At 40.1% G+C, this 17,783-nt stretch overlaps 1 protein-coding gene across 6 annotated transcripts in view; it reads right to left on the bottom strand.

Moving 5' to 3' along the window:
• Window positions 1-17,783, bottom strand: part of grip2b (glutamate receptor interacting protein 2b) — a 109,282-nt gene that overhangs the window by 47,521 nt on the left and 43,978 nt on the right. Inside the window, exon 1 of one of the 6 annotated variants that reach the window (XM_089117524.1) lies at window positions 11,048-11,180. The exons of the other annotated variants lie outside the window; for them this stretch is intronic. Within the exon in view, the coding sequence (XP_088973650.1) occupies window positions 11,048-11,087 (40 nt within the window). The 5' untranslated portion in view covers window positions 11,088-11,180. Of the gene's footprint in view, window positions 1-11,047; window positions 11,181-17,783 lie in introns of those variants that run through there. 6 annotated transcript variants of the gene reach the window in all.

Here is a 17,783-nt window from a genome sequence, read left to right as displayed (position 1 = left end):
ATGGGAGAAGCTAGCGTATATAAAGTGGGGCTGAACAGGCTGAACTCTGATTTTCATCTTTTCAGTGAAACTCTTCACATTGCTGGATTTTGAGAAGCTGTATCATTTTTTTCTTCTCTCTGCCTTGTGTGTTCACTACTGCGACACATACCAATATATCTAAAAGAGCACAAGGCGTTTGTCAAAATATTTACCACTCAGCACCAGAGACACCCATCTCATCTGTGCTGGGCCCCTGTCTGGGCCGTGAGCATGCAGCCATTGCACTCTCTTCGGGCGGCCGTCCTGAATGCGAACATCTTTCAATGTCCCCCCGGTTCACACCACTCGTCAGTCCAGGAGGCCGGCCATACTCACGCCGAACACCCGCATCCAGGATTGCACCCTTCCTGCCGGAGCTCCACGCTGAACTGTCTAAATCGCGTAATGCTCCATTCTCCATGAGAATCTACTCTCATGTCTCCTCAACGCTCTCACAGGTTGACGGCTTTGCCGATAAGGGGTATAATTCCATCCTCCTGTGGAAGAAACGGTTGCAGCGGACCTTTGCCCGCCCTCTGGATGGCATTCAAAGGCTGCCCTCCCGTCCAAAGTCTGCAGGACTACATCAGCCCTTGTCGGCCGTGCTTTCGCTGCTGCCGGACAAGCTGCCTCAGCCTTGCACTCCATGGCAGTCCTACAGATCCTCCAAGCCAATCTCCTCTGTGATTTGGATGAGAAGAGCTTGATTCACGGATTTACGCAGCAGGACAGATCTCTCCCTTCGCGCAACTAAATCCGCTGCCCAGGCCCTTGGAAGGTGCATGTCCTCTCTGACTGTCACAGAGAGGCACCTCTGACTGACTCTCGCCGACATGAGTGAGTCCGAGCGGGCTGTTTTCCTCAATGCCCCGCTCTCCCCTACCGGCCTCTTCGGCCTAGTGGTTAGCCAGATCGTGAACCCCTTCTCGGAGGTACAAAAGGCCACGCAGGCTATGAATCTTTTACTGCCTCGTCAATCGAGCTCAGCTCCACGCCGTCCTCGGGACCAGCCTGCACGAAGCTCCACCCAGTGCCCAGTTTAGCCTCCAACAGGTCGGCCGCCCTAGATAGTGCACAGGCCGCCTCCCTCGCAGGGACCCTGGCCTAAAATTGCGTTGAAACCTAAACCCACAAAGTCCTCCAAGAAGCTCAAAGGAGGAAGAGATGCTTAAGCCCCACCGTGGCCGGACCACCGTCAAAGCTTTCCACTCTGCCAGTCCCCGTAGTTATGGCTAATGCAGATTTGTTTTTCGCAGCCAACGAGCCGGTGGTACAACCGCCGTTGTCACTGCGACTCACACTTACTAAAAATCATTTCACCCCTGGCGACGCTCTCACGCCCCGTTCTTCGCACAATACGTTCCCTGTCCAAAGCCACTGGGACATTGTGTACAGCCGGCTTCTCTAGACGTTTCCTAAGTTTGCTTGGTCGCTTGCTTCGACGGCGGCAGCATCTCAAAATCCAGCGATGCGAAGAGTTTCGCTGAAAAGCTCAGCCTGTTCCCCTCTTTATATATGCTGGCCACTCCCATTCAGGCGGGCTGTGACGGGTTTTTAGCATGATTAACACATTGCTACACTGTTGTTAGTGTGTTCTGGGTTTTTAGCATGATTAGCACATTTACATACTGTTCTTGAGTTTGAGGGGATTTAGCATGATTGGCTTCTTGCTAGGTGGTTACTTAATGGCCTAATTCAAAGCAGCCCACCCTCAAATCTCAATTATATTCTGGTCTCTAGATTGTTTTATTACCTTCATTAATGTCAGCATTTTCCACAAATAGATTGTGCTAAAGTTTAGTGCTTAGTATTAGGGGGTTGTTCAAATTCATAAGCCTTAGGAAGTAACCACTAAATAACCATAATTGACTTTTGCAGTTTTCCGTTGAACTGCACGCATCAAAACACAAACTCATTAAGACAGGACACAATGCATCAATACATTCAAGCTCCTGCACTCATGAATTCCCTTATGTGACATGTTGTGTGACCAATCCAAATAAAAAAACAGAATAGAATACCTCGTACAGGAAAGAATGAGACCAGACAAGTGCTAAAAAAACATACATGCCTTAGTGAGATTGTGAGGACAGTCTGCAGGGAGCAATATTGTTGTATTTGTGAAAGCTATTACTGACAGGGCTCAACGGTGGGATTAGCTTGCAGCGCTAGCACAAGACCAAACCAACGAAACACCCTCCAAGCCCAAAGAAAACTCCAGCATATCGGCATTCACATGAGCCGCATTCGTCTAATCCGCTTGCTCGAGGGTTTTGGAAACCTTCACGAGTCACCAATCAAAGGAAGCGATTTAGCTGTGACGGGTACCTAACTCGCAAAGCACACAGTCATCTGTTTTTTGTCATGCACTGAAGTGCCATTCTACAAAAATGGGTAAATAAAATAAAAATAATCCAATAGTTTCACCTCAAGGGCCTGGAACGAAATTAAAGCTACATGCATAAAGACTAAAAAAACAACAAAAACAATATATATGTAATGTAATGTTATTCATGTCAATCTGAGGGGACAACAAATTTGCTGGATAATTTGAGTTATAATTCGTGAGCGATAGTATCAGTGAAGTTTGCTTTAGAAAGCACCACTAATTATTGCACATTACAGAACAAAAATTAACATTACTATAACAATATGCAGATCATGATACACCAGAAATTTTTGTATTAAAAGACTATTGTGAATGGAGGCTATTCAGCAAGAACACCGTTTAGTTAGTCCTTTTTTTTTAAAATAAACTGCTGAAATGAATGGCTCTAATTAAGCTGAAGATACGGTAGCCATAATCTGAGCGAGCTCAAGTCTCTCTTTGTTTAAACTCCACATGTCCTCCAGTAATTACTCCCCTTTATCAGCACCAAACAGCCAGAAGCTTTGCCCAGGAAGGAAACCTGCGACTTGGGTGATACCGATTGCAAAAACACACATACACAAAGATGCTCACACATTCAAACTTTGCAAGAAACACCAACAAAACGCGTAGACACATACTGTAGTATCTAATCTAGCAAACTCAATGCGCACCCAAAACCAAATGTACATACGTAGGCTTTTCTTGTAAATGGTACAATTGATCACATTACTTCACCTTTGGCTGATCAACGAGGCAACTATACGGCGCAAAACTAGGGCAAGTCCATTGGTGAAGGGAGGCTGGTTGGTCGGTGTGGTATTTGTCCTGCCCTTCCTCCACCGTGATTGGACGGATGGGTAAAAATGGTATCATTACAGCCTTTTGCACTGGGGTGCGTTTCCCTAAAGCATCGTTAGCCAACAAGGGTCGCAATTTCCGTCATTATCAGCATAGTTCAACAGGTCGGTGTTTCCCGAAACCATCGTTCCAACGAACAATCGCAAACAGCTTCGCAAAGTTGTGTGGTTTGAACGACAGCTCTCGACCTGTGGTTAGAAGCAAAGCTTCTAGTTTGCATGACATGTGGAGTCAATAAATCAATATAAGTCAAATAAGCAAGCTGACATTTAGTATAATCTATATCTTTTATTTAGAATACATACAAATGTAATTTACGTCTTTTAGTTTGTCAAGAGATTTAAAGGGTCGTTTTTGAATAGTGCGAACATGTGCGAACGTGCTCTAGTACGCAACGAGTCTATGATAGAATCTGGAAATAAAGCAAAATAACTGAGAAAAATGAGAAATAGTCATCAGATGCCATGTCTGTAATTTATCACAAAACATCTAGCATTAATTCAATCTCAAACAGATTCATTAAAAGAAGTTCCACCACCTGTGTGACATCATTAACCAACGTGGTTGAACAACCAATTTGCGACAGTATGGTTTCGGGAAACAGTCGTGATTGGCTAGCTGACATCTTCAAAGATGCATCGTACTACGGTAGTTAAGCAGCGAGTTACGTTGTTGTTCAGAAAAATGCACCCCTGGGTAGTGATAGGAACTAGCCACCAGAACAGTCCTAAATGTTCCCTAGTATGGCCATTTTCCTGGTTGAATTGACACCGCCAGTAGGAACTCTGAAGTGACATAAGCCGTCACTTACATCCTCCCCCTCTGAGGTGTTTTTCCCAAAAGCATTATTAGCCAACAATTATCGCAAATTCCGTTGTTCACAGCATAGTGCAATGAGACGGTGTTTCCCGAAACCATTGTTCACAAACAGCGTCACAAAGTAGCACGGTTGGAAGGACAGCTCTCGACCTGTGGTTAGAAGCATAGTTTCTTGTTTGCAGGACATGTGGATTCTATAAATCCTTGTTTTGAGCAAAATAAGCAAGCTGACATTCAGTACAATTCGTATATTTTATTTAGCATACATAAAAAAGTGTCATTTACGTCTTTTAGTTTGTCAAGAGTTTTTAAGCATCGTTTTTGAAGAGTGTTCTTGTGCGAACATGCTCTATTACGTAAGAACGAGCCTATGATAGAATCTGGAATTCACGAGTTCACATTTACATATAATTAGATTAATGCGTATTCGGCGTGCTGTCCGGAGGGCTCCGAGCTCAGAGTTTGGCCCGAACCCAGAGTACTCCCCCCTATGTAAGTGTTTAGGACTGGAAGTGTGGAGAAGGAGGGCTGGAGGGATGCTGCTAAACTATCAATGGAGTGAGGTGAGATTGCTGAATCTGTAGCTCTTATCATTGATTGCTGAATTCACTCCACTCGATCGTGTTAATTAACTGAAGGTGATCCTACGGAATAATAAAACATTTAAAACATTTAAAGCGAAATGAGAAATAGTCCTCAGATACCATATCAGTAGCGTATGGCAAAACATCTAGTTTCATTAAAATAAATTATTACTCCACCACCTGCATGACATCAATACTAACCTATTGTGCAGGGATAGACCCTACTAGTCCTCCCCAAGCATTCCTATAACTATAATCATTCCCTGTTCCTGGGGTGCGCACATGCCAAAAAGCAGGCACTTCCGCCAATATTTAAAAGATAAAAGTGAGAACTAACACCCGTACGTCATGACTATGAATGAGCAGCACGGGGTTTTTTAAACCTACTAGAAAAGGCTTTTAAAACACTGTCACGGCTAACCACCGTAATCATCCCGGGTCTTGTTCAGAAACACTCTCAGGGAGCTGAGCTGAAATCATTGGCGGGGGCGAGCGTGTTCTGGAACACAACGGCAGCAAGGTTTCACCACCCTTATGTCTAGGCCTCTGAAATAAATGCTCTTTGTAACCATGTGGAGGTGAGTAGGAACCAGGGTTTTAGATCAAAGCACGTCTGCACAAAGACCGCACTGGGAACCCTGCAGTTTGCCCTCTGAGCGGTGCCACATTGTCATTATGCACATTGACATTTTTCATATTTCCTGGGGAGTATGGGAACAGAGCGATGTGGAAGAGGGTTTCTGGGCATGAACAAACTAGGACTGGAAGTTTTTTCAGGCGATTTGGGTTTAGGGAGTTGGGTCATTTTAAGTTCAGCAATGGAGGGAGATATTCCTTGAATAAGTTTACTTATAATATACTTATTCCATCCCATCATTCTGTAGTTAATGATCCAGACATCATCATTATCTAGTACATTCTTGAAGCTTTCTGTGGCCAAAATCTTGATGGAGGGGTATTTGATAAAAGGGTTCATTGCGTTTGACAGCACTCTACCTCCCACTGTTTTGTTTTAAATATCCATTTGTTTAATGCAACGCAATAGCACTTAGCAATATTTACAGGTACATTAACCCAAACCAGTATTTTACAGTACACCATTAAGCCCCACAGCTGCCAATCAGATCCTTTCATGTGTGCACAGCTGTTCCTTTTAAATATGCATTGGACGTGCCTTGGACTAAACAAATAAGATGGTTTTCAAATCAAACATGCTAATTAGCATTGCAGGCGAGGAAAAGCAAAGATTTTGGGTCCATTACAAAACCTAGTGTGTTCCTACCAAGACAACATTTGACAGCTACCTATTCCAAAATGTATAGGTGACAACCTTATGGTTGTATAGCTAAATTAAGCAGCCAGCATTGATTGTTCTTATAATAGTCAATATCAGAATGGATTGCAAAGCTCCAAAACGTTCATCCAATATGGTGGAAAATACAATAATGAAAAGTAGCAAAATACATAATAAGCTATATTTATGCTCTCTAGAATACTACGTTGTTAGCTTAGTAAAATGTTAACATCAAAACATAGTGTAATAATTTGAGAGTAAAGTCTAAAGTAAACATATCCCAGACAGCAAACTGACATTGAATCAACGTGGAAACGACGTCTCTCATGACATTGAAACAACGTTGATTTGCTCATCGAATTAACGTTGAACCAACGTCAGACGCGGCATTCTTCAAAGCTAAATGAAATCGAAAATTGGTTTGCTTTCATAACGTTGAAACAACGCGTTGATTTCAAGTTGATTTTCCGTTAGTTTTGAAAGAATGACGCATCTGACGTTGGTTCAATGTTAAATCGATGAGCAAAACAATGTCAGATCAACGTTGTTTCGATGTCATATTTCCACGTTGATTCAATGTCAGTTTGCTATCTGGGATTTGTGTGGGCTAGATATTAAACTTACTGTAGCACATGATTGTTAGTTTAGCAACATGCTAACGAGTAGCCGACATTTGCGTGTGCTATGTGAGCTTCAGAAGAACAGTTTTCTCTCTTGGTCTCTCTCATCTCTTGTTTCCCGGTAGATTTTATCTGGTCTCTCCATACCAATTACTGAAACAAGACACAGATATTTGTCATATTCACACTTAACATCTTCCGGCTCTCTTTTCTGTAACCGATCTCACAAAACTACGCCTCCCGCACCCACCACATACATATTAAGTAGCTACAACCACGTTGTTAGCTTAGCAACATGTTAACGTCAGACAGTATTGGTATCAATTTACTCAATATTTGTGCATTTTTTGTCTTTTTATGCTTAGAGTACCACTTTGTTAGCTTCTTGTTAGCGTATGCTAACATCAAACATTATTTGATCAATTCATTTAGAAACGTGTTTTGGCTTTGTATTTAGCATTTTGGACTGATTGTAAAAAGGTTACAGAACTATAAAAACAGATGTCCAAGGCAGTATTTTAGACTGATGTGAAAAAACTGCACAGATATATTAATCTATAGTTGTAGTTAACATTTTGCTGATACTCTAACAAAGTGGAAATTATGCTAACTTAACTGACAGCTGATAAATTCGCGGGACATAGGCTATATTTTAAGAAACAGTGAAAAACCCATTTTGTATGACTGGATGTTGTTACAATGCTTAATCTCTGCAGGAACAGTCTAAATTGCCCTGACAAAAAAGGTAAGATGCTATTAGATGCCCTTTCTAAGACTGTTATAAGGTGATGTAAGACAGCTATTCGTCTGACAACAGGGGTGTAGGAAGTTTAACAGGGAACAAATTTCAGGATGTTAACCCCTGACCCCTCCTTCTGGCTGTCTCCCGCTAACCACGGGAGATGTAATGCATTACCACCCTCGGGACATGCCCATAAATTTAAACAGACAAACTAACAACCTGACATCAGGAGAGAGTAGATGGCCAGATAGGTACAAGCAAACCCCTGTCGTGTTTATATTGGCTGTCCAATTCAATGTTGTACTGTATTTCATGGGATTGAAAACAAAGCTGCATATATTAATATTTGGCCTAGATTAGTTAAAAACAATTACCAGGTTTAGAAGTTCAGAATACTAAATGCTATACAAATTGACCCTTATTAAAATAATAGAATACAATTACTTGTAATGAAAAAAAAATAAAATCTAATGATTTCCAACCAGTGTCTATAATGCAGAATGAGTCATTTAAAAAGGTGTATAGTTTATTGAAACCCAAGAAGACTAATAATTATACAGAAAAACTGTGCGTGACAGATGTATTAATTCCTGAAAATTACAGAGCTGTAATGATACAAGTGCACTGTATCCTTGGCACAAAGCTCGTTTCATATTCACCAGGAGTTTCTTATTCCGAAGAAAGACTATTAATTGAGCAAAGAGTTGTGGACAATTCTCCCTGAGGTGCTGAGAAAGACAAAGCGTTCTAATTCAGGGCACGTTCAACACTTGCTTCGTCTTTTCTCATCAAACTTGTCATTACTTGCCACCGTTGCGAAGTAATTCACAGTGCTACAAAACGCAATGATTACACCCATTATAATTTAAAGAGTTGTACTTTAAAAACATATAATTACACCTATTCCACCTTCCATCGCTATAACTCATTTTCCTCTGAATAACTCAATGCAACAAGCAAAGCAGCAGCTGGACAAACAAGGCACAATTAGTATAATGAGCAGTTTCAAAATGTAAATGGGAGATTAGTCACAGGAAAGACAGAAAAGGAGGACACTGTGCTCTTCCACATTATAAGTTGTGTCAAACCATTGTGTGGGCGGTGGAGAAAGGTGGCCGTTGGCGTAATCGCTGTTTGTTCAAGTGCTTAAAGATGGATTATTTGATTGCAATTATCATGGATATTCACTTTTATTGGGTTCAATCAAATGTTGAGCTTTTAAAGTTTGAAAAATCTAGTTTGTGTTGGAAATGGAAATGTTTGAATTTGAAGCATTTAACAGTAAAATACAAGTACTTAGAAACTGTGTAGCAGATCAGATTATTAGTATTAGTAATAGTAATAGCACACTAAAAAAAGTTATAGAAGTTTGAAGTAATAATTTGGGCTATAAAATTGCTATAAAATTAAAGGTGTATGTCTAGCCAAGTTTTGCTCCAATTTTGAAGTTGATATAAAAGAAATTGAGGTTTTTGTGAGATTTTGTTTAGGTGCTATACCAATGATACCCACCCAGTTCTAAAACGTGTTGATGCGTTCGCCTGTCAAAAATGAATATATTTCTGTCCATATAACCTTCACAAAACAAATATTCAAATATGGAATCTTGAGTTTCAGACCTTTCCAACAACATGGGTTTTGTCAAGATTAGAAAAAAATTTCATTATAAAAATAGTGCTTGAAATTTTGTCAAATTTGAAACATGCGACAGCCCACTTTTTTACTAAGATTCACGATGTTGATTCTTTTCAACCAATGGTGTGAGTTTGGGGCGGGAAAATCAGTTTGTCTGAAAATACAGAAATAAATACCTTAATATTAATGAGAATACAGACTCACATGAGATAAAGTTTCTAGTTATACCAAAAAACCTAGAAAAAACAACTTTGTTTTACACAAAGTGGGTCACCTCATGGTGGCGGCCATGTTGAGATCACATGACAAGCCAAAAAAAGATTAATTTGCTAAGAAGGCTTGATAAGCCATGCTGTTATCTTGGAATAAATGAAACATGGATGACTGTGAATCAAGTACAAAAAAACTATTCATTTTGCACGTAGTGGCATCCACACCACCAGGTGTCAGCATACATCTGAGATGACAATTTTACTTCTGTTGAGAGACATAATTGAGCGAAATAAATTATTTGTCAAGAAAAAAAGTGTTTTGTGTTCCACAGAATAACAGGTGTATTTAAGTCGTCTTGGGAAGTTTCTGAAACGTTTTTCCCTGTGTTCACACAGATCTACGAAAAAAATGCTGTTTTTCACTCCATGCCAGTAGTTGGCGATGTCACTTTGTAAAGAAACACAATGCGCTCAAGACTTTTTTTTTTTTACAATGCGCTCAATGTAATACACATGGACATGATGTCACCGTTTTCACAAATTCGCATTTTTGTAGTTTACCCAGAGCCGATAACGGTATCGTTTTAAAAAACGTGCACTGTTTTCAAAAGCTTGCGTTTTCAATTTGATTCCAATAAAGAACCATTATTAAGAGTGTAAATCAGCAAATTCTCATGCATATGTTTTACAGGATCACAGTTGTTCACATGATTATGGGATTGAAAACACTTGTTCCAGTTCAGGTAACAAAAGCAATGCATGCTTATGGATGATAAGATCTCTCAATCTCAGCTAGTTTCTAAGCATCATTACTAACACACACACACACACACACACACACTCTCTCTTTGCGCCCGGCCCCCGCGGGGAGAACATTAGACTGAGCTCTGTTGCGTGACGGCTTCCTCTGCTCCTCTTCATTAGATCAGCGTCTCCTGACTCGCTCAACGGAGCCCTTAAATATGGTTTCATCTCCAAACACACTGTCATTCATAAGCAGCAAAAACATACATGATACTGTATGTCGATTTGAACGCATGAAACAGCAATTACAATGGATAGACAGAGTCAGACAGTCCTGCACTTAATTTTTAAGACCCTTTATTGCCATCGTAACGGCAGCTTTTGGGAAAGAATTCGTACATTATTACACAACCCTTAGAAAGTACTGTGGTAATGTGGTATAATGATGGCATCATGGTACTTGTATGGCACTGTATAATTACCATATTCAAATGCCATTGAATTTACATAATACTCCAAGGTACTTTCTACGTCGTAGATAAAAGGTAATTATCTACGTCAAGTAATTATCTAAGATCGTGTCCAAGTCAAGGAAAAAAATGAAGAAATTATATTTTGCATATATAATTCTAGTTATTGTTATTCTTGTTTTTCTAGTTCCTTTCAAATTTGGGGTGAAATATGAATTGTTTTAGACTGACTTAGACTGTTTACCATTGCACTATATCCACAAAGTTGTGGTAATACAATTGTACTTTGTTGTAGTACACATTTTTAAAATGCAAAATGCCATTTATACCATTACAGCAAAAGAAAAAGAAGAAAAATTGTGTCTGCAAGAACACACTATACAAGAAAACATATATTCAGTCAGTGTTAGCCTTACTATTCCCAAATGTCGTTCATTAGGCATTACAACACCGACAATAAACTCTTGAGACTGACTTCTACAGATAAGATTCCCATTCAAAACTTCACGAAGAACCAACCCAGTCCAAATAACAAGATCAAACAGACTTTGGCAAACTTCATCTCACCTTTGTCAGATTGCCCAATGCTGAGAATACACACATATCTCTAGTATAAAAATAAAGGATCCACTTTTAGTTTAGAATCAACCATGAATTCAGTAAAGAGCAATTCTCACCAAAACTGGTCTTCACTTCTCTCCGTAGACCACAGAGCATGTTGCCGTGCTTGATTCAAACTCACACACACATATATACACACACACACACACATCAACTGAGAGACAGAAATGTAGCTCTGCAAGGAACAGAAGCGCCCCCCTGTCTGGTCACACGGTTCAGCTCTGTGTGTGTGTGTGTGTTCACACACTCGTATTAGGGACATACACACTCTCTCTCTCTCCTCTAACTCTACGCAAGCTGTCTTTTTGTCGTGTGAGGCTATACGGTTCCTCCTCCCCAACATATTGTTGGTTTCTCCTTTGATTTGCTTTGCGCGGATGTAAATCTTTGTGCTGAATAAGAGGAATTCATTCTATTGGGTGTAAAAGACAGCTAAAAACGATCAGAATAAGAAACGAGCGGATGTCTATTCTGTTATCTTCAGGCTATCTTTTTTAGAAAAAGTGCAGATTCAAATGTCAGTTCTTTTCCTTTCAGTTGCAAAGGTTACTGCTGAACTTTCAAAAAACTATTTTCCCGCCTCGGGCTCGGAGTATCAGGGACTGTTTCTCAATGGTTTCTCAGTCTTATGTATGTCAAATGTAATGACAGACTTATGAAGTAAACTATAAAGTTTGGATATGTTACTTGGAATAAGTAGTTCTACCTGATCTAATAATCGGAAAAAAAAAAACACTGTAAACTGTAAATTTGTACCTAATTTGTAATTTAATGAAGTGAAGTGAACCAAACCCGACTACATTTTTTTTTTTAAATCTTGTAACCATAAAATTTTGAATATCCATCCTTTAAAGATAAAATATCCATCCTTTAAAGTAGCTAATATACAATGGTTTAAATCCATGGTACTATCACTGTGTAATTGAAAGAAATACAAATAAATAAATATTACAGGGTTGATGATTAGTGTAAAAATATTTAACTAGAGATGCACATTATAGGATTTTTGCCGATACCCTACTGTATATGCTGATATTTTCAACCGTTTTTGGCCGATAGCCGATGCTATGGAAGCTTGTTTACGCCACTAAATAAAAATTAAAAAGGTAATTGCGACTTTTTTACTTTGCAATTCTGACTTTTTTCACACAATTGTGTGTTATAAAGTCAGAATTGCAAGATAAAAACTCACATTTCTGAGAAAAAAAGTCAATCGTCTTTTCCTCCAAATTTTATTTTAAAATTTTCAAAATTTGGATTTTATAACTCGCGATTGCAAAGTAAAAATTCTGAATAGCGAGAAAAGCGAGATAAAACTCGCAATAGAATGAAAAACATTTCAGAATTGCGAGATAATATAGCGAGAATATACGGAATTCTGAGAAAAAGTCAGAATTGTGTGAGGAAAAAAATGTCAGAATTGTACAGAATAAACACGCAATGACATATCAGTGCAGCTCAACCAGAAGAGCTAATAAGTTGAACGTACCCTGCGCATAAGCATGAACATACACATACACATCTTAGACTAACAGAAGTCTAGCCTGAAAGGCGGGAACTTCCATGTTATAAAAACCTCACAAATGTAGACGGGGAGGCCCAACCTGCCGCCATACGGATGTCGTGAATGGAAAATCCGCTGGACCATGCCCACGACGAGGTCATGCCTCTAGTGCAATGAGCCCTGATGCTCAGAAGGCATTGCAGACCTTTCAACGGCAGCGGCAGCAATAACGTCCACGATCCATCTGGATAGGGACTGTTTCGAGACGGCGAGACCCTTGGTGCGCCCTCCAAACTAAACGAAAAACTGCTCTGAGCATCTGAAAGAGGTGGAGCGCGTAATGTAAGCTCTCATCGCCCTAACGGGGCAGAAGAGGGCTGGCGCTGCTCTCGTTGTCAGATACTGGCAGTGCCAACAGAAAAATAACCTGTCAATCGGGCCAAACTCTAGACACGCGGTGCTAACAGATAGTCCCCCACATGTTTGACTGATGACAGAGCCAAAAGAAAAATGGTTTTGAGCGAGAGGCACTTTAGATTCGCAGAATCTAATAGTTCAAAGGGATGCGTCTTCAGGGCCTCTAGGACCACAGAGAGATGCCAAATAGTAATTGAAGGGGGGCGCGGTGGGTTCATCCTTCTGGCTCCTCTAAGGAAGCATATGACCAGCTCGTTCCTTCCTAATGACTGGTCGGGCATCTCTCCTCGTTGGGATTGGCCACGGGGCTGTGTGTGACACAGCCAGGGAACCATGTTTGGGTCAGGGAACCATGTTTGGTTCTCCCATTGCGGGGCTATGAGGAGCACTGGGCGGTGCATTTCCCTGATTCTCTTGATTACCTGTCGTAACACCGAGGCCGGAGGGAAAGCAGACAGTGGGCGGCTGGGCCAGGTTTGGGCCAGCGCATCCTCGTTCTTTGAGAAGAACACTGGGCAATGAGCGTTGTCCTTTGACGCAAATAGGTCAACTTCCGCTCTGCCAAAAAGCCACCATATCAACTGGACTGTTTGGGGGTGTAGAGAGCACTCCCCTGGGGGAATATTGTCCCTGGACAGTCTGTCCGGGCCGTCGTTCAGAAACCCTGGCACATGCGCCGCTCTCAGCAAGCGCAGAAAGTGCTATGCCCAAACAAGGAGGCGTTCCATCAGATCGCAGCGGCTCCTAGATCTGACAGACATGATGTATGAGACATGATGTATGAGCAGACTAGAACGTGTTGGTCCTGTATGAACGGGAAGCGCTCCAGTGCATTCATGACCGCCAGTATCTCCAGACAGTTTATATGAAGGTGTTTCTCTTGGTCTGACCACAGGCCAAAGACCGGTCTGCCCTAGAAAAGGCCGCCCCAACCTGAGTTGGAGGCGTCTGTCGAGATGACCTTTTGGTGTGAGATAACTCCCATAGTCACCCCCTGCTGGTACCATACCTGCCTGATTAAATGGCCAAATCCAGCTAAACTTAAAAGATTTAATTCTTTAGAAGAAACTTTGTGTATTTCCAAACAAAAAGACATGTCAAATTTACCTACATGGTTTCAGATGGGAACACTGAACAGTTCTGTGATTGGAAACAACTTTTAAAAAAAGAAGAAGTGGGAATTATTTCCCTCTCTGTCCTTACAGCAGGTCACCCCCAGGACCCCTTTGAGACAGATACCAACAATGACACCAAGCAGCTCCAGCTACAAACCGTTCCTAGTGCAGAGTGACTCTGACCTGCGGTCCTGCCCCTTGAATCAGCGTTCTGCCTCTCCTTACACTTTATCCCCAACGACCCAACATGCCCCTCTGACACAAATGACTAATAAACCCCCTTTCTCTCCATCTGCCTCTGTATAACAGTCTCTCTGCCCAGGAATTTGTACAAAATTACCAAACTGACAAAATTTGACAAAAATACAACAAAATTTACACACGTACAAATCCTCGGACCAAAAAGGATTGTTGAAATGGAAATGTAATTGGAATCGTCTTGAAGGTATCGGCGTCCATCTAAATAAAAACTTCATATCCAACAACCATACTGTACATGTATGGTAAATTAACTTAGGATGAGGCTCATGTCTTATCAAAGCGCGAATAAATCTTCTGAAATGCTAGGTTTAAACCAAAAATCAAAATTGGATTGTTTTCAAACTCACTCCATGGAGAACATCAAGACCGGATCAGAATGTGAATTCATTCCAGGTGGTCTCGGTTTATGTTCCGGCCTCGGGTTGGTGAACATCTAAATATTTCAGGTTACTTCTGTGACTGGAAAACAGGATGCATGAATCTTTTAAAGACCCCGTGAAATAAAAATGTTTAATACAGGATAAGATAGAATGCTATGCTAGCAGTGTGCTAAGCTAGCATTATGCTAAGCTAGCAGTATGCTAAGCTAGTATGCCGAACGGTTTGCTTCATTGAATCCAATTGACACTGGATATGATATAGTCTGATCAAATATTGAAGGGTTTACTTGTTCAGTTTGATGAAGCTAAAATGCTATGCAAACAGAATGCTATGCTAATATGATGAATGTTTTGATAGTCTGAACAAATAGCCTACTAAAGGGTCATTCACAGTTTGATACAGGCTAAGCTAGAATTCTATATATATATATATATATATAGAATTCTATTCAGTATGCTGAGCTAGTAAGCTGAATGATTCACCTATATTAAAAAATGCTTAATTTCACAATCTATAGCTTATGTGCTAGTATATGAAACAATTTAAAATACATGAATGGCCACAATAACAGTTCAGATGACATCATACAGGTAATTCTATTTAGCTTACCAAAATTTGTATTAGCATTTGTCAACATTTAGCTATTAGCCAATATAATGGCTTTATTTACAAGTATATAACGTATATATAGCTTTTCACAATACACACCATTTCAGGTTTTAGTTAAACTGTGGCAACGTTGTTCAGATGTTTTGTATTTGAATGAGGGAACACATTAATAAGTCACAAGTACAAAATCTTTTTGTTGTTGTTGTTTGGTTGGTTTTGCTTGGGTTATTGTGATGCCTAAAATCACTTGTGTCATGGTTAGTTTCATTTCTTAGTTTTATTTTTTAATTTTTAATTGATTCCAAAATATATAAAGAATAGTACCAAACATATTTAACATTTTTAAAAAGGCACAATTAATGGTTATAATTGGTTGAAATTAAAATTAAATGAACATTGGTTTATTTTAGTTTAATAGTTAAATAAGTTATTTTCTTAATAAAATGACATAATATTTTATTAATAAAAGAATATTTTTAGGGTTTCATTTCAAATATATTTAGACAAAATAGTACCAAACTTATAAAAGGGTGCATTTGTAACATAAAACATTTCTTTACAATTTGCACAAACTGGAACGAGAAAGAAATAGCCTAATAATTCTTCAGAGTATTTTTTAAATTCCTCTGACATCCCGTTTATCAATTATTAAGACTAAATTCTGGGAAGTTATCTGGGAAGTTGAGATTTTATTTTGATTTATTGGTGAGTTGGATTCAGTTTTTAGACCTAATGCGATGAATATCTCTCCCAGCACAATTCCCTTACCTCAGTGGAAACGTTTGATGTGTCTGAAGTTTATTCATCAGATGGCCTGCCATCCATCAAAGAATAGAAGAAAAAACATACTGGATATAGAGAAGTGGGGCAGAATGCAAGATAAACCAGAGGTGGGCGATTACAGATACATTTCTTTGTTTTGTTTTAGTTTTTTCCTCAAATAAAATGCATGCCGTTACTTAGAGACAATTAATGAACATTACATATTTGATAATGACTCCTATTTGAGGTTCTTTGACGATGCAAAAGATAATTAAATGGCAAAACCGACGAAACAGACGAAATTGATTAACACATTCACTCTCAAGTGGCAGATCAATTCTAGGGCCCACAAAGAAACTAGCAAACAATGTCAACCTTTCTGGTTTAGCTTAGAATAAATTATCATGTGGCTGTGTCAATGATGCAATTATAAAAATTGTTGACATATTAACAGTTCAAGGGACTCCTGTCGACAGTGTTTAGTCTAACTAGAAATAATTAAACATTAAAAACTCACACTGCGTCGATTGACGCTAACTGTACGTTCACACCGCCGCCGACCTGAGCGTCAAAGAAGCTCTGGCCGCCCTGTCAAGGACGCTTGTCAAAGAGTACTGGGAAGCTTGTTGACGCTTTGAACGCTCTGACTTTGCAGGGAGAATAGAAGTGTCACAACATGAAATGTAATAAACAGAAAAAAACAAGCAATACATTGAAGAAACCTTTTACACTGACAGGATTTTTATAACATTTTTATTTAAAAAAATGAATAGCTAGCTATTATTATTATTATTCTTTGCAATTCTGCTTTAAAATGAGCATTTGTAAATATTTCAAATAAAAGTTGCGCTCATGCGGTCCCTATAAACAAACAAAGTCATGTCATGAATGATACGAAACCAGTAGGAAACACAGCAACGGCGATTATTAGCTTCTCTTCCATTTTCTCAGAACTGATGTTTTGGTAAGAAAGAAAGTTTACATTCATGTTTCTCCGGAATCAGCCAGCGTGAAGGACGTCTATATTCCGATTGGTTGCTGGTGTTTTGTCTCGGAACTAATGTTTTGGTAAGAACGAAAGTTTACATTCATGTTTCTCCGGAATCAGTCAGCGTGAAGGACGTCTATATTCCGATTGGTTGCTGGTGTTTTGCCGCTGCTTGCCGCTGAACCGCATCACAGCTCATTACCATAAAGTTGAGCTTCCTTCAACTTTCTAATTGACGCTCAAACACCCAAAACGTGATGCTGATGGATTTGACACTCCTTGCAGCTGAGAAAAGCCAGCTTCCATTGAAAATTAATGACTTCCGGCGAATGAATGAAAGTCGCCAGCAGTGTGAATGTAGTTAGGGGAACGCGTGACAGGTTTCTGAAAGCGTGAAATCTGAAATCCTGCCCCATGAATGCAGAGCTGGTGGATGTGATGGATCTATTCAATGCTATTCACCCACAGCCTGCCCGCAGCGCGTTAAGGGAGAGGTTACTCGTGGAAGGTTTGACAATCGGTTTCTCCCCAGGTGAGCCTTCCATTCCTTCTTGATCTCCAATAAGCACCCATATTCAGCCCGTATTAGTGGGCTAGTTTTGCTGATGTTGAGGGGATAGGGGATCATGGGTATGTGTCGATGCCGCCCATTGACGAGACGTTAGTGAACTATCTTGCGTCGACACTGAGAGCTCCAACCCTGACATCATCAACATCCCATTTGCAAGAGCATACACGGCAAATTTAGAGTGCCC

Source organism: Pimephales promelas, chromosome 2 (assembly GCF_988280905.1).
Source record: "Pimephales promelas chromosome 2, fPimPro1.hap1.1, whole genome shotgun sequence".
NCBI classification, from domain to species: Eukaryota; Metazoa; Chordata; class Actinopteri; order Cypriniformes; family Leuciscidae; genus Pimephales; species Pimephales promelas.
This window is presented reverse-complemented; position numbering and strand designations above follow the sequence as displayed.